Genomic DNA, 22,273 nt, shown 5'->3' on the forward strand with positions numbered 1-22,273 from the left:
AATCCGAGAAAACCCGAAATTGAAAAATCTGACTTTTGTTAGTTTGGTTTGGTCTTTAGATTTAAAAACCCGACACAATTGGTTTGATTTGGTAATTGAAAAACTTGAACCAACCCAGCCTATGTACACCCCTAGTTGTAGTGATTTGAGATATGCATTAAAGTATCTACATTTATTTGTCTGTAAACCTAGTAATTATTGCCAATTAACTAGAGATCGTTGTAGAAGGGGAGTTGTCATAACTAGTAAAGTTGCTGCCATGTGACCAGAAGGTCACGGATTCAAGCCGTGGAAACACCCTCTTACAAAAATGCAAGGTAAGGCTGCGTACAATAGACCCTTGTGGTCCAACCCTTCCCCGAACCCCACGAACCCCACGCATAGCGGGAGCTTAGTGCACCGAGCCGTCTTTTCTTTTTAAATTTGAGATCGTTGTAGAAACCCATAAACTTCAAAATCCTGAATCTTTCTTTGTTAGTCACCTCATTTTTGTTCTTTTTTTTTCCCTGCAAACCCCACTCCCACTGTTCTCCTTTGCACCTTACAAAGGAAATAGGACAATTCAAGTAGTCCAAATAAAAAGCTAAAATCTGCATATTGGGATAAATGGTAAAAGACAGAAGTGGATGAAGATACTTACTTTTGCATGCATATTGACATCAACTCCTTTTACATCCTTGTTTGAGACGTACAAAAATCCCCAGAACTTAGAAGATCACAAAAAAATTCCAAAGCCATGCCGAGAATTCACAAGATGTTCCACTGCTAGGCTGGCTTGCCTGTATAATATATGTACTTCATATAAAATGCAGTGCATAATTTCAATCTTCACCATGACATACTTTATAGACATGTTTCAGTGGATGTCTTCGTGTGATTAATTGCAAAAAAGTAAGACTGCAGGTGCATCACTTCTAGCTGGATTCAGCCACCCCCGAAAGAAACTCAGCGTCTTTCCAAGGTATGAATGATTCCTTGTTGGTGAGATTCTAGCAACCACCAAATGAGAAAATACACGAGTAAATTTGTCAGTGAAAAAATTAGCATGCAACAAATAGAGCATAGTGAAAATCAGGTTGCTATATGATGGTTACAATGATTATTGAAATTCAAGCATGGGATTTATATCGTCGATCACTCATCCTGAAACTACTTTTACTAGTCAAATGGGATCAACACTCAAGCAACACATAACCCTTATATTCAACCTGTGTATGAATACAACAATAATACAACAACTTCATTCTTCTGAAGCTTCAACGGAACGAAGGTTTCAATTACCCAAATTTTCTGATCACGTGAATCACTTGAAAGTTTAAACATAGGTCACCGCAGAACTAGGACAAGATGCAAAAGGGCAATGGTGTTTTGTCTTCTCATATTAACACATTGGATGTTTCTCTGAAACTTAGTTCTAATTATTTATAATAAAGAAAAATCATGGGCTGGCATTGGCTACAGAAGCACGACACATGGTAAAGCGTTTTATGTTTTTTGCTAGTTCTGAATTTGTCATCAATGTAATCATTACCTAGTTTAGTGAAAATGCATAGGAAATTAGCCCAAACAAGAGTTTAAACTGAAACATTGTTACTTTTCATAAGGTGAGGCAATTAGGTACTTGCTGATTTCATAAACCTCATCATTCATTTGTTAATGTTGTTAATAAAAGGATTACAATGTTAGTACTTTTTTTATCCAGAATTCAAATTCTAACTAGCAACTTTAAGGTCTCGAGATAGCGTTAAACCTTGAATTTAAAACATACATCCATATAATAATATCTTTTGACCAACAACCTTCTTTCATTGATTAGCAACAGATAGATGTAGGTATATCAAGAACCCAAGCCAAAAGGAAAACATCAATGTATTCTTCACTAATTGTGCTGAGATGAACCACTCACCTGTAACCAAAAGAAAAAGCCACGCAAGATCTTCAACTTTTTCCTATTATCATTATCAACTTCTTTAAGTCTTTTTTGAAGGTCTGCAAGTATAATTTGAAAGATGTTCTATTATGTAGCGACAGTACAGTGAAATTAAAGTGAAACTCAAGAAGCATAAAGTTTGAATGACTTCATAGTGCCGAAACTGCAGAGAACTCAGAGAGAAAGAGCCCATAAAAAGTAAGATCAAGGCGATGATTGGCATTGATCTGAATACATCAAAATTGCAAAAGTAAGAAAAGGAAAATCTTCCACATCAGTTAATATTAAATTTGGAAGGTTGTAAAAACATCCAATAGAAAAGCATGAAACAATACAATGAAAGTTTTCACACCTTCCCTGGAGCAACTAGTCAATAATCAACCTAATTATGCTATGGCCTGCGGATGGTATAAATGAACAGAATTCCATTAAATCTTTTTGGATTTGTCATCCTTTATACTATGGTGACATCTTACAACATTTTGTACTATTCTTTTGCATTGACACCATACCTTACAGAAACTAGCAAGACATCCAAAGATGAGATCAGAGACTACAAATGTAAAGTGTTTTAGATAAACAAAGGAAGTTACTCCAAGCCATTTGAGTTCAATGACAGATGACAACCATTATCCAAATATTTACTAACGTTTGAGAGGATATAGAATTCACCTGAACTGACATATGCAGCAGAAACCACGCGAGGTGCAGTGGTACCGAAACTTTGAAAATACTGGAAATCATACTATTGAGACGATGAAAAGCTAACTTACAGGATGTTGACCTTACCTTCATGGTGATCCAGATATGACTTTCCCATTTTCTGTGTCCCATAAAACTTCACTTTCCCATTACGCAAGTCCATATGCTTTAGCACTGGTTTTTTAGCATTAACATCAGTCCATAGTTCTTCGTACTCATTTTGATTGTAAGGCTTCTTCAGAAGATCCATGACTTTCTGCCTGAACTTAGACCGCACATTTATCTGTGGATATGTATCCTCGATCTTAGTATTCATTGAAGCTCATTTAAAAATACAAGTATCATGAGGAACTATTTCCAGAAACTTGAAACCGAGCAGGTAAAGGCGAAAGAGAGAATAGGGAGGAGAAACAAAGGTCGGAAGAACATACTCTCGTGGTGTTTTCTTAAAGAAACTGTAAGGTTAAACCTTCCTACCTTGTTGAGTGTACCACCATTGTTGTAAAGGATTTCGACGTCATCTTCCACGGCTTCATATTCAATAACAGTACCGCTTCTTAACGAGGCTTTCAAGCCCCAATTCTTACATTGAAGATTTTCCATGAGTAACCTATAATCTTCATCTACATCGGATGCTTCTTCTTTGCCTGTAACATTAACTGGTCTACTCCCTTTTTCCATCATCTTCTCCTTACCTGACTTTATCTTAGTCTCGGATTTGCCCTGCCTCCTGGATGCACCATGTTTTCCCGTGCTACACTTCCGGCTCACAATCCCAATTTTCCTCTGAGAAATAGGATCGACAGGCTCAAATATCGCATCCACGTCTCCCATGGATTTATTGCTACTTAGCAAGTTTTTCTCATCCGCGGCATCCTTTTGCATCTCCATATCCTTCTGTTTTTTTCGATGCAAACATTCACACCCATGATTACACCCACACTCTTTTTCATACTTTATGAACACAGGAACGCCATCCTCTGAATCAACTTTAAGCACATATGACTTTCCATCAGGCTTAGCATTAGCCAAAAACATCTTGTACTGCGGGTCAGCTTCATCCTCATCCTCATCCTCAACTGCATCAGCGCTGCCATAATTTCCATGTTCATTTGTGTATGACTTAGAATTTATATCATAGTTGTAGAGAAACTTTAAAAACTCGGCATAATTTTCATCAACATTCTGTGATCTTGAAATATGTTGCACTAGACGAATATTATCACTAATATCTAATTTCGGCTGTTCACACAAATACTCCGCCGAGACACCACAGCTCCTCAATCCTGGCCGCCCCATTTACAATGGAATTCAGTTCCAACAAACGAACAGCCCAGAACAACAAAACCACTGCTCTTTCACCCCAATATAATTCAGAGACACAGAGATTCATTAAACTTCATGCCAGTATACTGCTGAAAAATCCAACGATTAGTAAGCAAAAGGAATAATCAATGTCCATAAAAAATTAGAATTCAAGAACTCGTGTGTATACATACATACATACACATATACATATTTATATGCGTGTATGTCTGTACTTAAACAAACTCTTCATTGCCTACAGCGCCCAGATGGGTATGACATAGGTATCGGGACTCTTTACTGATACTTCCAAATACACTATAAACTCTTTAAAAGTTGAACATGCTCGTACTACTCTTTGGGCGTTTTCCACCAAAGTCAGTGAGCCTTCTTTGGGGGTTCTGTTACTTTAATAAACAAATTCAAAAGGAAAATCAATGTATGTCATTTGGCATACACACACACTAGTGAACAATCCCAAGAAAAAAACTTGTAGTTTAAATACCAAAAATAAAGGGACAGGAGCAAAGAAGGGCGAAACTTACAGTGAAAGCAAGTAGAGAAAGAGAAACCACAAGTGTAAGAATGAAAAAGACAACAACCCAATTTCTATGACTATTGTCCTATGAAAAGCCGTCTCAACTTCTTTTTTCTTTCTTTCTTTACTTCTGTTATTCCTTTATCTTTCTATGAGTACCTTTTAATTATTGACTTCAGCTAGTAGTTATGAACATAATATTTATATTTCAAAACAACTTATATAATGGAAATATTTTACAAATTAATATTTGTGTAACATTTTTATTATATGGGTTTACTTGTCCATTTTTATAGTACAAGTAGCGTATTTCTTGTTGAATTTATTATAAGCCTACTTTACTCAATATTCAAACCACCTATATTGAAAATCAGATAAAATCCTTTTGTATATGATTTCCATTTATATTATGGTTTCTAGTAGTTGGTCCTGAAATAGAGAGGTATATATTTGTGTTAGGTTTTCATTATATCGGTGATATGATATACATATGAATGAATCAAATTATCGAAAGTGTAGGGAAATAAATAAAAAATTGAATGTTTTTCTTACTTTGTCTCTTCCACAGGTATAACCGTCAGAATAGCGAATTGGTGAAATTACTTTCTGCACTTCTCTTCTACTTTTCAGAAGTCAAGGTATAGCTCTAATTATTTCTTTTATTGTTTCTAGTATTTGTGTCTGTCAATATATAACCTTTTTATTATCTGAAAATATTGAGTCCCACGTCGGGTGGGAATTAACAAATGTGTCTTCTTGTATGATCTTGAAAATCTCCGTCAGCTAATTTTTAAAGTTGAGTTAGAATTAAAGTTTATTTTTTTAATATGATATCGGAACTCAGATTCATTCCAATTTACCCAATGTTAGCATCAACGAGGGTGTTGAATCTCACATCGAGTGAGACTTAATTAATAAATATTTTAAGTAATTCTTATCTCATGAGATAGCTTTTTAGTTGAGTTAGACTAAACATTTTCGTTAACAGAAAAAGATACCAACCATTTCTTTTATTGGCCAACAGAATGAAATGTCTTTTTCATTCAGTTGTTTTACTAATCCATTCCTTGTCATTTCTAATTCGTTTTGGTCACTGCACTTAATCATTTTCTGAGTCGCCAATGGCAATATGTAACATCAATATTTTTTTTGTTTTTTTCACCCGTTTTCCCACCCGGTGTCCGGTACTTGTAATGGAGTCCAACTATATTCGAATTCACATCGCATAGGGCCCATTCGGGAGGAAACGCTCACTACCAAGAATTTTTCCATACCCAGAGTTCGAATCCGAGACCTCTGATTAAGGGAAAAGCAGCTTTATCCGCTGCACCACATCGTTTGGTGGTACATCAATATTTGCTGTTAGTTTGTTATTTAAAAGTTTGGTAGTTTTTTCATGATTATTTAAACAAAATATTTATTCGCATGTATCTAATTAACAAAATTGCTTCTTAAAAAATTACATGGTTGTACTTATGTTCGTTGTCTATTATTGAGCTACACAATTTTGTATAGAGACTTTTTTCTTCCTATACCATATATGAAACCTTCTTATCAAAAATGTGCATAGTTTCATATTTACCTGCCATGTTCACAGTTATTCTACAAAATATATACCATTCATTAAATACCAATTATTAGGAGATGATTCCTTCCTAATTAGGCGCGCTACAAATCTGGAACTAAATATTCTTCCAGATATTCCTATTTAGGCGCGCTACAATTATGGAAGTAAATATTCATCCAGATATTTTCCACCATTGACAGCCATTAAAAAGCTTGAAAGCTTTGAATTCAAATTTGGGTTTTCAAAAATCATTATTTGTTTGGATTGGGTGTTGTTGAAAATAATCGGGAATATGGTTTGGAGTTTATATCTCAATTTTGAGGGGTTTTGGTGAAGATTAGAGTTGGTTTTGACTGAATTTCAGATTGAAACTCGAAGAAGAAGAAGAAGACATATTGCAGAAATTGTAGATAAATTGTAGATTATTTGTATTCTGATTGTAGATGCTTTATTTTCTGTTTTCACAAATAAAAAACGGCTAAAACTTCTACAAATCTTCTGGAAAAACGCAATTATGTCTAAAATCCCAATTATGCTACAATTGAATGGGAATTGGGATATTAAAAATTCAATGTACCCAGTTTGTAGATATTTTGTAGATAAATTATAGATTATTTGTATTCTAATTGTAGATGCTTTGTTTTCTGTTTTCACAAATCAAAAACGACTAAAACTTCTACAAATCTTCTGCAAAAAACGCAATTATGTCGAAAATCCCAATTAAACTACAATCGAAAGGGAATTGGGATATTAAAATTCAATATACCCAGTTTGTAGACATTTTGTAGATGAATTGTGGATTATTTGTATTCTGATTGTAGATGCATTGTTTTCAATTGTAAATGCATTTTTACATTCCTATGCCACATAGGAATTTTTACATTCTTCAATTGTTGTCAAGAAGATTTAGTTGATACACTAATGTTGTGGTTCTTTTACTTTATGACTTTAGACTAAAAGATAAACTGATAATTAATAATCCATAGTGGGAATATTAATATGTAATTAAATAAAGAAACAAATTAAATAAAAACTTCAACTTGTAGTATGCCATTATCGATTATGGAGAAATCAAGATTTTCTATATGGTTGTATCTTTTGAAATACTGTTAATCAAATAAAATTAGTATTCGCAATTTGTGAGGGTCGTTCTAGCTATATAAGAAATCTTTGATTAATAATAACATAATAAGATAAATAACTTACTTCAGAAATCACCACATGATTCGTTTTGAAACTGCGTGATATATTTGCATGCTATTACGGCACAATTTGTTGAATTTTGAAAAATTTATGAGCTGGACTCAATTAGGTGACATATTTTAATATGTTAACAAAAACTGCTCAAGGTGAGGATGCTAGCTTTTTAGGTTAAAATACACTATGATATAGAATTGGTAATTTGGTATACTAAGTGTAATTAAGTCAAACCTTAAACATTGAGGGTAATAAGGTTTCCTATGTGGCATAGGAATGTAAAAATCTCTTTTGTATATACCTTAATAGTATACAACAATAAAATAGCTAAATTACACCGTTATTGTTTCCTATAATAACATATAGTGTATATATATTGTTTAACCAAAAAATAAAATTTCAGTCAAAGCTTTATTTTTAGAAGAACTCGGGTTACTGATAATCGAAAATGAATAAAAGAAATTGATTTTGATAACAAATAGATAGCAGAAAATAAAGTAATCCAGTATATTCAGTTGATTTTTCGTGTCCTTACAAATGACTAGTCTTCTCCTTTTTATAGCTACCTCTAAGATATACGTTTTGCCTTTGTCATAATAAGGTAATTATAGTCAATTAAAGGCATTAAATGCTACGTTACATAATCATTGTAATTTAATACAGATTCTCTAACGTTTTCAGTATTTAATGCTTATTAAATACTGTATCTGTACTCTCTTGTGCTGTCAGATTCATTCTCCTTAACTTTTAGATTTAAATAGGTACGAGCATCGATCTTTTGAATATCTGCTCGTGCCTCTGCTTGTAGCCCTGCTCGTCCCTGTTGCAACTTGTGCCTCTTTGCTAATTATCACTCTTTGACCAGCCTTCATGTCATGACACGTCATCTTTCAATCACTTCAATATGTAAACTCAATTTTTCCCGATATAGATAGTCCCCTCACTTGCCATTTATTCATCAATTGAATATTTGGGGAGTGGATTTTATTAAAGCAAGAATATTTGTCGTTATTAATGCTATGATAGAATCGATGCTTCAGTTGTCACTTCCATTTAATGCTTGTTAAACGTGGCACCTTTTTGTTGGTTCTGCGACTTTGCAGTGCTTTTTAAGGCTCTTTTACGGCTTCACCAATTACGAAGCGACAGTTCCCACTGTACATTTTCCTTTGACGGTTGCTTCTTAATATAAATATAGTTCTCATCTTTGTCTTTCTCACATAAATTTCAAACGCTAACCCTAGACGAGTTTCCATTGTTGATAACCTTCCTCCTGCCCCTAGTAGGAGCAGAAGAGGAGGTAGACTACGTAATTTAGGGTCTTCATCCATACGTAGTTCTTCTCTTCCTTCATCTAGTTCCAGTCCTTCTTCTAGAACCAAAGGTTCTCTTTCTCAAAGATCTTCTTCTAGGGGTAAGGAACCTTCTGAACCTCTTCGTGAGCCTTCAATAGAGGAAATAGTTCCTGCGGAACTATCTTTCTATAATGATAGAGAATCCCTTAGAAATCAAGTGCCTTCTTTAGATCATGCTGATATCTACCCCACTCAGATTATTGAGGGTCTGATTACTTTGGTTCGCAAAGAATGCCATTGGAGTCATGACTTCCCTATTATAATCCCCAATGCAAACCAGAGAATTACTTCTTATTTAATTGGGTTTTCTTTTGTTTATACATACCCTTTCACACTAGGTTTCAAACCTGCTATTGATCCTGTTATCCTTGAATTTTGTCATTTTTTTGACGTTTGTTTAGGTCAAATTGGCCCTCTAGTATGTAGGGTTGTGGCCTGTTTAAGGCATTTATCTAACATGGCAGGCATGCCTTTCACCTTTTCTCATCTAATTCACCTTTATGCCCCAGACTCTTTCGCCAAGGTGTTTTTACCTTAGTTGCAAGGAGTAAAAGAGTTTTGGTCGATCCTGAAGATGACAAAGACCGTGGCTGGTATGCCAGGTTTGTTGCTGCCCCCACTGTTGGTTTAGTGGGTGATGAGAATGTTCCCTTCCCTGAGAAGTGGAATTTTGCACGGGAGTTTTTTTTTATAACTCTCTCGTACCTTTTTTTTCCCTTCAATTTTGATGATTATTATCCTAATTTTCCTTTTCTTTTCCAGCAACCATGGAAATTGTTGATAATATTCCCAATTTTCGTGGTTGGGTAGGAAAGCTGTTGAATACTGCCCCAATGGAGGGTAGATCTTGGAAGACTCTTTCCCAACGATTTGGTTGGAAAGTGAAAACTCATGGTAAGAGAGTTTTTTTTATATATTACTTTTTCTTGAACTTACTTTAATCCTTCTTTTTATCAGGATTTGCAGTTCGAGGGATTAGTGCCGAGGCGGTCGCGGCTTCTCGTATTTCTTTGGAACGGGTCCAAGAAATAATTTTGGGCTCTTCATCGAAAAGAAAAGCCGTTGATGACCAAGACTCTGAAGAAGAGGAAGATGGGGGTTCCTTGGTAACAAGGCCACGGGCTCGTAGACGTATTATCTCTGATGAGGAAGCACCCCCCCCCCCCCCGCCGTTCTATTCCTCTTACCGAGTCTGTTGAAGCCACGGTGGTGATCCCTGATGATGTTGATAATGTTCCCGCTGTTGCTCATGATTCTGTTGAGCAGCTTTTTAACCGCGGGTTTGGTAGTGAAAATTTTGGTCGGTTTCTGATGAAGCACCCCTGGCTTCTTTTTCTACTTCCGTTCCTGTGACTCCTTCTTTGCCGATCGTGGATGTTTCCGTTCCTCCCCAGACTGTTTTTACTGCTTCTACTGTTTCTCCTTCAACAATTCCCCATTCACCTGTTCATCATACTGAGGTTGATTCCTCAAGTAGAGGTACTGCTATGAGGCAAGTCACTATTGAAGTTCCTGCTGAGGGTAATCTTTTAAGGAAATCAGGTTAAGCAGACGTGTGGCTAAAGCCTTTGATTGGTCCAGTTGAAAGAGCTAAGCTTGATAGCCACAGTTCTTTGACCTTGATGAATGACATAGTGCATGCTTCTTTAAAGGTATCCCTTTTTCAAGCTTTACTTTAACCTCTTTCTGTTTTCAGAGTTATCATATACTCTTCTCTTTTAGGTCAATTTAATTGGCACGGAAATGATGAAAAGAGTTACCCTCTCAGAACAACTAACGCGTGACTATCAAATGGAGGCAGATAATTGGAAGGAACAGTGACAGTCTTCAAATTGAGGTGGATACTTTGGAAGAAAGTAAAAGTACCTTAGAGCAGCAGGTACGGGCTTTGACTTCAGAATTGGCAGTTGAAAAAGCTTCCTCAAGTCAAGCAAATAAAGAGAAGTTGCGTCTTGAAACCTCTTTTTCTGAGCAACTTTCCAAGGCCAGTGAGGAGATTAGAGAGTTGAAAGCTCTCTTGGGTGAAAAAGAAGCGTATGCTGGTGAACTCGTGCAGAATTTGACTCAACTCAAGAAGACCTCCGGGTATCTTCTGATAAGGTTTGTTCTTTAGAAAATTCTCACGCTTTTCTTCAAGCTTCTTATGAATCTGCCTTGGCTGAAAATGAAAAGTTAAGAAATGAAATTGCTGACTGGGAGAGAGATTATGAAATCCTTGAAGATAAAACTGCCATTGAAGTGAGTTGGGCGTTTCTAAATTCCCGCCATGATACCCTCGTTGAAGCTAGTGAAGAGAATTTAACTTGGAATCCGAGTTAGCCAAGATCAAAGAGACTATTGAGAAAACTCAGCAAAGACAAGATTTTTCTTCTCCCGTGGCTGAAGCTTCTAAAAATGTTGAAGATGATCGGGTATCCTCTCTCCTTCAAGTCAAGCTGAGCCCGCTGCTGTTGATGTCCCTGCTTCAGTTCCTTCAACTTCTCAGTGAAAAGTTTATGTTGTTTAAATTCCTTTGTTGTTTTTTTTCTTTTGATGGTATGTGGTGGAAACCCTTGATCTTTTTAAGGGTTTATTGAAAACGTTAAGTCCCCAGACCTTTTATGGGGCATTTTGTATAAACAACTTTTGGTTTATGACTAAGTTCATACTTGGTCTAAACTTTTCTAATATGAAGAAATTTTCGTTGCTGTTTGAACTTCTTTTTTGTTTATTCTTGCCTTTATTTTTTAAGGACTTACTGAATAACTTGCATTTTTATTTTTCAAAAATGCTTTTATTTTTAACTTCATGAATACTGGAATCAATCATGAATTTTATAATAGAGGGCCCTTTTATATTCGACACTTAATGAAGAAGACGTCTCAACTTCATAATGGTGTTAATATACGATAAAAGAAATAGGAATACACATGTTTCTTGAAATAATTTTGACAAGTTTTTATTTGAACTTTGTCTAGTTTTGGAGAATACTTTACACGTATTTGAATTACTTCTATAACTTTCTCGTAACTGTTTTTCTTATAACAGATTTCAAAAAAGAAAACGAACACAAGGTTTTTATTTATAACCCGTTTCAGTACATTGCCTTTACCCTAACTATGATAAGGTTTTTCTTTGGCCTTAGCTCGTGACTCTGCTCTGCACTTGATTCATTCAATGAGTGAACTTTTCAAGCTTGATCTTTGATTGTTTCTCAATCTTCTTCATTACCTTCTTAATACACGTGTCTATGTATATTATATAGTCCCCCAAGTGTTTGAGCATTGAAGTATGAAGCCTCGAGCACTTGATTGTTCCTATCATTTTGGTCCTTTTCCTGTAAAAGGAAAAACACACGGAACTCAGAGGTGCGATTATAGATGAAGACTGCTTAACTCATCTGAATTTCTATCAAAATAGTTGTAACCCTAGACCGGGAATTTTAATTTATTCAACGTGCCTTGCAGGTCGTGATTCATCATTTAGTACGGGCTAGCTTTTTGCCTATCATCTAAAATCGTTAGTAAAACTTTAATAATTCAAAAAATAGAATTTTAAAATGAAGATACCCGACCGTGGGTATTCGTTTAGAAATAGTATCTCTTCAGGTGAACGGCATTCCAATGTGAAGGTAATATCTTGCCATCCATTGTCTCCAGCTCGTATGCTCATTTTCCCGCAATACCATGAATCCTGTAAGGTCCTTCCCAAGTTGGACTCTCCCGTATTAGCCGCCTTCGTGGATTGAAAAACTTTCTTGAGTACGAAGTCCCCAATCTTGAATTATCTTAATCGTGCCTTTCGATTGTAATATCGTTCAATGACTTGTTTTTGTGCTGCCATTCTTATTAATGCAGTTTCTCTTCTTCCTTCAAGTAAGTCAAGGTTTATGCGCATCTCCTCTTCATTAGATTCTTCTGACGCTTGCGTACACCTCGTGCTTGGTTCCCCTATCTCAACCGGAATTAAAGCTTTAGCTCCGTACACCAATGAGAATGGTGTTTCACCTGTACTTGTTTTTGTTGTCGTGCGATATGCCCATAAAATACCAGGTAGCACTTCTGGCCAATTGCCTTTAGATTTTTCTAATCGTTTCTTCAAATTGTTGATAATGACTTTATTTGTTGATTCAGCTTGTCCATTACCCACCGGATGATAAGGCGTGGAGGTAATCCTTTTGATTTGCCAACTTTGTAAAAATTTTGTGATTTGTGCGCCTATAAATTGTGGGCCGTTATCACATACGATTTCTTTTGGTACACCAAATCGACATATGATATTTCGCCAAATGAAATCTCTAACTTCCTTTTCTCGTACCTGTTTAAATGCTCCTGCTTCTACCCATTTAGTAAAGTAATCAGTGAGTACAAGTAGGAATTTTACCTGTAGGCATTGGCTACAAAAGCACAAGACATGGTAAGTCTTTTATGTTTTTTGCTAGTTCTGAATTTGTCATCAATTTAATCATTACCTAAAAAGGGGCAGTCCCGTGCACTAAGCTCCCACGATGCGCGGGGTCCGCGGAAGGGCCGGACCACAAAGGTCTATATATTGTATGCAGTCTTACCCTGCATTTCTGTAAGAGGCTGTTTCCACGGCTCGCAACCCTGACCTCCTGTTCATATGGCAGCAACTTTACCAGTTACGCCAAGGCTCCCCTTCAATTTAATCATTACCTAGTTTAGTGAAAATGCATAGGAAAGTAGCCCAAAAAAGAGTTTAAACTGAACCACTGTTACTTTTCATAAGGTGAGGCAACTAGGTACTTGCTGATTTCATCAACCTCATCATTCGTTTGTTAATGTTGCTAATAAAAGTATTACAATGTTAGTAACTTTTTTTCTCCAGAATTCAAATTCTAACTAGCAAGTTTAAGGTCTGGAGATAGCGTTAAACCTTGTATTTAAAACATACATCCATATAACAGTATCTTTTGACCAACAACCTTCTTTCATTGATTAGCAACAGATAGGTGTAGGTATATCAAGAACCCAATCCAAAAGGAAAACATCAATGTATTCTGCACTATTGTGCTGAGATGAACCACTCACCTGTAACCAAAAGAAAAAGCCACGCAAGATCTTCAACTTTTTCCTATTATCATTATCAACTTCTTTAAGTCTTTTTTGAAGGTCTGCAGGTATAATTTGAAACATGTACTATCATGTAACAACGGTATAGTGAAATTAAGGAAGCACAAAGTTTGAATAACTTCATAGTGCCAAAACTGCAGATAAGTCAGACAGAGAGCGCACAAAAAGTAAGGTGAAGGTGAAGATTGGCATTGATCTGAACACATCAAAATTGCAAAAGTCAGTGAGCGTTCTTTGGGGGTTCTGTTACTTTAATAAACAAATTTAAAAAACCAAAATTCTGCAAAGGTGCAAAAACCGGACAAACGGAAGGCATGGTATAAACAAATCAATGTATCGTCTCAAAAAAATTAAACAACTCCTAAACTATACAGAATTAGCGTTCGTAAGATAAGAATAAACACTAGAGACGCTTGGTCATAATCTTTAGCAAATAGTTAATACTTCACAGTAGCTAAACGTTTCTTCAATTTGGCTTTTCCAATCTCTTCACGTAATTCCTTTTCCCATGTCTGTTTTTTCTTGTTGATTTGTTGTTCATCAAATTCTTCACACATCAACAATGAAATTTCTTTTTTTGTTTCGAGATCCAAAGCCCTTTTTATATTTTCTCTTTGGCCTTGTAACGTTAACTTTGCTTGTTTTATCTCTTCAAACAACTCCTTTTTCCACATCTCTTTATTCTTGAAACTACTCTGCTGCGAGTAAGCCATTGGAGAATAAAAACTTTGGACGGAGAAAGAAAATATCGAGAATGAAAGAATAGAGTAACTTTGGGCAGAGAAACAAAAATATATAGAGAACGAATAGTAACAGTGAGGAGCAATTTGGGCAGAGGAAGAGAATGAGAGAATAGTAGTAATAGTGAGGAGCAACTTTAGACGGGGAAAGAGAAATATATATAGACAATGAATTGACATGCTTTCCTATTCCGATCATGTATAGGAAAGGAAATTTTGATTCAATATTTTGGAGAAAACAATTGGACACGCTGAGAGCAATGACGTACCCATTCCCTGTTGACACGCTTTCTATTCCTATCTTGCATAGGAAAGGAAATTTTTGATTCAATATTTCGGAGAAAACAATTATTTCCTATTTCGTATAGGAAGGCTGAAGGCAATGACGTTTCGAAAATTTGTTCAACCAAAATTGTCACAATTTTATGTTTAATTTTGTGTCAAATCTCAAGAGATCTTAATTTTCACAGGTAAGAAATCCAAAAATTAAATACAAGATATCTTTGCTCAGCCATTTTCTTCTAATCAAAGCGTAGAAGGTCATATTGAACCATTTCTTTTAAGGTGACACCTTGACGTTGTCATGTTTACCAAATATTATTCAGAAGTCCTAAATGGTAATTCAGTTGAATCTTAACCTTTGACTTGTGCATTTTTACAAACTTAAACGTGATTATACAGAAGTCGAAAATTTTCCGAAACAAAAAGATCGCCTGCCTGAAAGATGGCTGCTCCTAGTATGCAATTCAAAGAGTGCCAGCTCCCCGTTCTATTTGTGATCTTAGGTGCCTAATTAACCATAGCCTTACTAAGCAAGGAAGAAAAAAGTAAATAAGTTTCGACTTTAAATAATTTCACTTCAAAATAGTTCAAGGAGTAATAGGACCACTGCAAAGTAAAGGTATGTAACTCAAAATCCAGATCGAGTTCAAGGGGTTTTTTATGCTTTTTTCCTAACATTTAGTAAAACTTGGAGATGTATCCAGAACTATCACCACAAGTATCATTTTCTTTATCAGACTGAGCTGATTAAAAAGAGCTATACCATAAGTAACCAGAAACTATCACCATAAGTATGACTAGAACAATTAAATAACAAAAAATGGACCTGACAACTATTCCAATACATAAAGATGACTTGAGCTGGTCAATTTCTCAAAGCTAATCCATCCCATGTCTCTGTCTAAGCTACAAGTGTACTCGCTGTTGTAGACTCACTGCATATAAGAAACATTCACAATCAGCAACGGTAAGGAGAGCATAACCAGGAATTACACTTTGTATGATCAGTTGGGCTACTGGAACCATGTAGTGAAGGCTTTCTTGGATAGGAAAAAAGAAAAAAAATACAAAACGAATGGATAAACGACGTCCGTAGAGATTTCAGAATAATGTATATCTCTCCGTCCCATTTAAGTGCCCTGCATTCTAGTGTTAAGATTAAAGTTTAAAGTTCGAGAAATTTAAGAAAAAGTTGATTTACAATTCAAGAATACAAATTCAACTTCCCTTCTAATGTACTTCCTGCAGCACAACATTGAGAAGATACTGGTAAGTGCAGGGAAATTACATTTGTTTCAAGAAAGTGACAATTTCGGCACTAGCTCATTAATTAGCAGAGAATAAAGGAAAGGTTAGCATTTCATAGATGGTTCTAATAGTCCTACGTCCAACAGATTATATTTGAAATGGTATATGGATCAGGAAGAGAGTCTAGCAGCAATGCAATCCAAAGATGCTATACAGCATAGCTCATACTGAACGATTAAGTTATAGCCTATATGGACTACTCGAGTCTAATTAGTTTTGGAATGTAACCTTACTTGGGTCAAATAAGAACAAGTGGCTCAAGAACTACACGATGCATCAAGGTTATGGAAACTGGAAAGGACAAAATATAAGTTCCTGGGAGAAGCCATGGTACAACAAGTTGTATAAGAACTAACATTACTTGACCCAAGATGGTGGATGCGAAAAGGACTACCTGGACAAGAGCTACATAGTCTAAGTGGAAAACGGTTAGTTATAGCAGAAGTACGCTGAAATAGTGAAATATTATGTGCCAAAAGTCATATTAAAAGTTTTCGAGTAACAACAAAGTGGTTTTAACCCAAGCACAAATCTAACACATTTGCTAACTGGTTCTAGGATGGAACTCTCAGGTGGATCATAATCAACACAAACCCATTAGCAACATGTCAAAAATGTAAATGATTGAGAGGTCTTCATTTGGTGACAGAAACATTAAAACTAACATCTCAGCTCGACCCCTCAAAAAAATCTCTACCAAGTGGGAGAAACTAAGAGGTACTCCATATCTTTGGGAAATCGTAACACAACTAAGAAATCAATGTTTCAGCTCAATTCTTCAAAAAGAAAAACTTTATCAAGTGGAACAAACTATGCATCAAACCTAGCCACTCATAATTTAGGGCCAGTTACACAAACACTCACAAAGGGAATTCAGAAAGATAGTACACTTTAAAAAATGTAGAGTACTATCTTTCTTATCAAACTATGCACCATAGCTAGCCACTCATAATTTAGGGGCCAGTTACCGAAAAACACTCAGAAAGGGAATTCAGAAAGATAGTATACTTTAAATAGTATAGAGTACTGTCTTCCGCATCAATTACTTTTCTATCCCTACGATTCACTCAAACAAATCAACCCCTTAGTCAAATCACAAACAGAAGCTAAAAAGAATCAATGGCACATAACCACAAAAGTTGTGCAGGAAAACTTTTCCAGTCTTGACTATAACCTAAAAGGATACATATAATTAGGAATACTATTTCCAAAATTGCAGACCTCCAGAGGCAACTAGATGAAGTGCAAAGTAAAACGGGCGTGGTTATTAGTCTAGAAAATCTGCGTCCAGAATGTCCATAATGAATTTTTATGCCCATTAATACCCTTTTGGAGTAAGAGGCGAGAGTGGGTTTAAGTTTCCAATTTCACCCTTTATGGTCATATCACCTAAAAAGTAAAAAGTAAAAAGTATATGTAATAGGTCAGCTAAAAGGTGACCAAAATTTCTTTTAACTTCTATTTTTCACGTTATTGCTTACACTATATTTCATGCGATATGTTTAACCCTATTCTTTCACACTACTTACGGGGTGCTTTGAGTAAAATACTCGTTTGAGTTGTTTTTTAATTAAAAAAAATGACCCACAAGTTATTTATCTAAAGGAAATAACCCTCTTCTAGGATTAAAGTATATTAGAGATTAATGATATTTAAGAATAATCTAAAACTAAATTCAAATAGTTGTTTAAACTTTTGAGAAAAAACACCGAAAAACCTTAATATACAAAAGGTCCCATAATAGGGAGCGGCAAAATTAGCCCATGGAAAAATGACCCACCAACCTGCCCAAGTTTGGATTGGTTATTGACCCGTCCATTTATTAACTCGGCTCATTTTCACCCGCAGAATTCAGCACATCTAAAAGTTGGCTGATTTTTAGCCCAAATTGACCCATGACTAACCTTGTCAAAATATTTTGAAACTAACTTTTTTTTGTTGATATGTTATATATAGCCTAATAAAGAGAAAAAAAAGTTATATTTGGTAATTAAACAATTAATAAGAAAACAAATATATTATTTATCTTAAGGAAATATAAGAAAGTAGGGATGTGAAAAAATAGAGTTAAAAGAAAGCAAATAGTCATTTCTAGTGGTTTCACCCATAGTATAGGAGCTTTTTAGTTTATACTCCCTCTGTTACAGTTTCTGTGAACCAATTTTCTTTTTGGTCCGTTCCAAAAGAATGACCCCTTTCTAAATTTGGTAATAATTTAGCTTAAACTTACAATTCTACCCTTAACGAGAAGCTTTTATACCACACAAATACTCTGGGCCCCTTTTTGACTTGTTTAGGACCACATATTCCAAGAGTCTTCATTGTTTCTTAAACTCCGTGCCCAGTCAAACAGGTTCACATAAATTGGAACGGAGGGAGTAGTACTTTTTTTTTACTTTTTAAGTGATTTGACAATAAGAGATAGAAATTTAAAACTTTGACTCACTCTCCCCACAAAAGGGTATAGTGGACTTAAAAGATTGTTCTGGATATTTTGGACACAGATTTTCTGGACAAGTAGCTTTTTACAAGTAAAATTGTCAAGAGAGGAAGAGAGAGAATTGCTTACTATTTCCAGACTGGTGGAAGCTTCTTAGTCTTCTTGTAATAGCGAGCCAAGCGGTGAATCCTACTCTCCACCAAAATCAAGCGGAACTTGGAATCCTTGTCCTTTCTGTTCCTCTCCAAATGCTTCCTGATGGCTACTGCCTTCTTAATTAGGTGGTATAGATCCTCTGGAATCTCGGGAGCAAGCCCTATCCAATTGCCCAAAATATTTCACATGTTAAATAAATCAACTGCGCCTTGATTCCAAGCTGGTTGGAGCTGTCAATACGAACTATTTATACACTTCACTCCATTGGGGCACATTTTGTTCAAATCGAGAGAAGTAGTAATTGATATGTTAAACCAGATTTTACCGAAGTTTAGTGGCACATTGGATTTTACACATACACATATACCACTCTATTGGGGCACATTTCGTCCAAATAGATAATTAATTGATATGTTAAACCAGATTTTCCCGAAATTTAATTGCAGTTGAATTTCTTGCAGCCCTAATAATTTAAAAAAAGATAAATGAAAAAGGTAAATACCGTGAGCCTTGAGGATACGCAAAATCTTGCTACCAGTGACACTCTTGACTTGGGCAATTCCGTGAGAATCACGAAGGATCACACCAATTTGTGAAGGTGTCAATCCTTTTTTTGCAAATTTGCAGATATTATCCTCAACCTAAAAATTTATGGAAACATAATCATATACGAATGTCAATATACTAACTTGTTTCAATATTTAAAAAAAAAAAAGTAGATGAATTACATCTGGAGCGGAGATCTTAAGCCAACTGGGAGGAGTTCTCTTATAAGGAAGAGCTGAAGCTGATATACCTTTACTGAAACCACAAAAACGCAAATGAGAAAATTAGAGTGATAATTTAAGTAGAAATATGGAGAAAAGAAACGAACCCGCGACTGTGCATACGACCCATGGTGAAGATGTGAGTGAAATGTGCTGCAGATTGTAGCTACGGTTGAAGGAAGTTGACAAACCGTAGGTTCCACCACAGTTAACTAGGGTTTATGAAAGAAGAGGATGTTGCACGTTCCAAGGGATTGGGCCAGAAATCCTGGGTCCAGTTTTTGACCCATCCAAAACATATCCCAACATTTGCACAAATAGGACAGTTTTGCGCCGTTATTTAAGTTTTGTCTCCATTTAAGGAATTTGTGCAAAAATAACCTTTCTAAGATTAACGAAAAAAGATTTTGAATACTGTAGACATCAAAATTTTATCGGATCAAATTCATATGAAATTCAGACTAAGTCCTAAATTTAAGATACTACAAGTAGAGTTTGTTAGGATTTCTTGGAGGCTACTCTACTTGAAACTCTAGCTTGGAGGCTACTCTACTAAAAACCTTAGTCACCTATAAAAGGGTCCATATATTCCCTTTGAAAGCATCTCGAAATTCCATAAAAATTCATGAAATATTCCCCAAGAGATCAAAAATATCAAATATTATCTTTCTCAAAGTCGCCGAAGTGATCAACGGATGTTCTTTCTTTTCATGGAGAAATACGTTAAGCACTCAAATCACAGAGAATGATCTAGAGTGAAAAATCAAGGGAACAAACAGATACCTATAGAGACTCATCAATAAAATTACTCATCTTTTATGTTTGTGATGGCAATTTTTGACGCATATCGAAATTTTATTGCAAACAAATTGGAAGGTCCGGTGGGACCAAATTTGCACTTCATCTCTTCCCTCACGATGAAAAGAATATGGTATCTTCTTTGCTGAGAAATCTAACCCCCCCCCCCCTTCTCCCATCCCGACAAGCCTTGAAGTAGGGGGCATTTGTAGACATCAAAATTTTATCGGATCAAATTCATATAAAATTTGGGTTAAGCCCTAAATTTAAAATACTACAAGCAGAGTCTGTTAGGGTTTTTTGGAGGCTACTCTGCTTGAAACCCTAGCTTGGAGGCTACTCTACTAAAAATCCTAGTTTATAAAATGGGCTACATATTCCCTTTGAAAGCATCTTGAAATTCCATAAAAATTCAAGGAATATTCACAGAGAGATCAAAGACACCAAATATTGTCTTTCTCAAAGCCGCCAAAGTGATCAATGGATGTTCTTCCTTTTATCAAATATATTCTAAGCAAGTTCGCATCATCCTACGTTCGACAAATATGCTGGTTAAGTCCTCGAATCACGGAAAACGATCTAGAAAGAAGAATCAAAGTAACAAACAACTTTGTACCCACAAAGACTCATCAATAAAATTACTATCTTTTATGTTTGTGATTACAATTTTTGACGTATGTCAAAATTTTATTGCAAACAATTACCCTCCTCTTTCCTCCTCCCTCATCCTTTTAACTCCCATTAATCATTGTGTTTCACCTCATACCACAAATGATTGCTCAATAAGGCATTATTGCCCATTAATATCTTTTTTTTTTGTTGGTAAAAACAAATACTTATTACTTAAAATTCCAAAATAGTCACAAACCAACCATATTTGGCCAGCATTGTTGGTTAAAGTATCATTAATATTACATACCGCATTTTTCTACTAAATGTAGTTCTTAGGATGTTTGTCCATATTGCATCATTAGCAAATATCGAAGAAATCACCAGAATTTATGTGTTGTCAAAAAGCTTCTTTTTAGCTAGAAGGTCTGCCACCTGGTTCTGCTCCCTAAAGCTATGGCTGATGACTGAATTCCCTAGTCGAGCCATCAATGACATGTCAAGCCACCAATGACATTCATTCAGTTATAATAGGGTTATAAGGCAAATGACCCAGCCTGTAACATCTTAGTTACTTCCATTGAATCAGTGTTAATGATAAGAGGAGTCAGTTTGTGTTCCATAGCTATTATAAGGCTTTAAAATAAAGCATTTAATTCAGTCATGTTATTAGTAATGCTGGGAAAGCCTTTCATGAAGCCAACAACCCAATCACCCATGTGGTCCCTGATAACTCCCCCTAACCCCCCCTATGTCCCTTGTTCCTGGGTTCCCAAAGGAGGAGCTATTAGTGTTGAGCCTGTATGCACCTCTGTCAGGGGGGTTCCCACTTTACCTGGATGGTAGTCCACTGCCGTTGCGAATTGTTTTTTTGCCACATAGTGATATTCCATTGCCCTGGCAATCACATTGTGGACTGGTATGTGGTCTTTTTGTTGTTGAACAGATTATTGTTCCTTGTTAGCCCATTAATATCTTTTAGTTATCATTATCTATCCAAACTTCTCTTTTTCTTAACTTGACCCAAAATACGAATTTATTTCAATAATATTCTCGAACGTTTTTATATTGTATAAGTACTTTTCTTAAAAGTTGTCTGTTATCATTGCTTTTGTCCCACTTAGTTAAGCTTGAACATACTTGATGACTTGATGTTAGTTATCAAGTAATTGCTAACAAATCACTATCGAACAAATTTGGTTGCAATCTTCCTATTTGTATTTTTGGTAGGATGTGAATAATTCTCAAGCTTAGACATTTGATCTTGAAGTTTCAAACTTCAGATATACGTGCCTGGCGTTGGAGATTGTCAACTTCAAATATTCAGATTTGAAGTTAGGCTTGACAGTCCCCAACTTTAGACCCGCGATTTTCAATTTCAAAAGTAGGAGAACTCTTTTTGTCAAAAACGAGTGGATAAAGCATACAACCACAAACAAGGGATGTTTAGTCTCAAAACAGATTCCTTTCTTTTTTTCTTAATGTTACAAGTAGATTGCTGCATCAA

The 22,273-nt window shown here is 35.6% G+C and overlaps 2 protein-coding genes across 2 annotated transcripts; both read right to left on the minus strand.

The window, feature by feature from the left end:
- On the minus strand, positions 624-4,584 carry LOC109224969. Its single transcript, XM_019389550.1, has 4 exons — positions 3,110-4,584; positions 2,720-2,915; positions 1,907-1,989; positions 624-989 (listed from the first exon to the last, which is right to left on the minus strand). The coding sequence occupies exons 1-4, from the start codon at positions 3,929-3,931 to the stop codon at positions 915-917; spliced, it is 1,176 nt and encodes a 391-aa protein (XP_019245095.1). The 5' UTR covers positions 3,932-4,584; the 3' UTR covers positions 624-914.
- On the minus strand, positions 15,242-19,590 carry LOC109224970 (40S ribosomal protein S13). The gene is made up of 5 exons (XM_019389551.1): positions 19,467-19,590; positions 19,321-19,393; positions 19,095-19,233; positions 18,566-18,752; positions 15,242-15,623 (listed from the first exon to the last, which is right to left on the minus strand). The coding sequence occupies exons 1-5, from the start codon at positions 19,487-19,489 to the stop codon at positions 15,590-15,592; spliced, it is 456 nt and encodes a 151-aa protein (XP_019245096.1). The 5' UTR covers positions 19,490-19,590; the 3' UTR covers positions 15,242-15,589.

The sequence above is a fragment of the Nicotiana attenuata genome, chromosome 4 (genome assembly GCF_001879085.1).
Source record: "Nicotiana attenuata strain UT chromosome 4, NIATTr2, whole genome shotgun sequence".
NCBI classification, from domain to species: Eukaryota; Viridiplantae; Streptophyta; class Magnoliopsida; order Solanales; family Solanaceae; genus Nicotiana; species Nicotiana attenuata.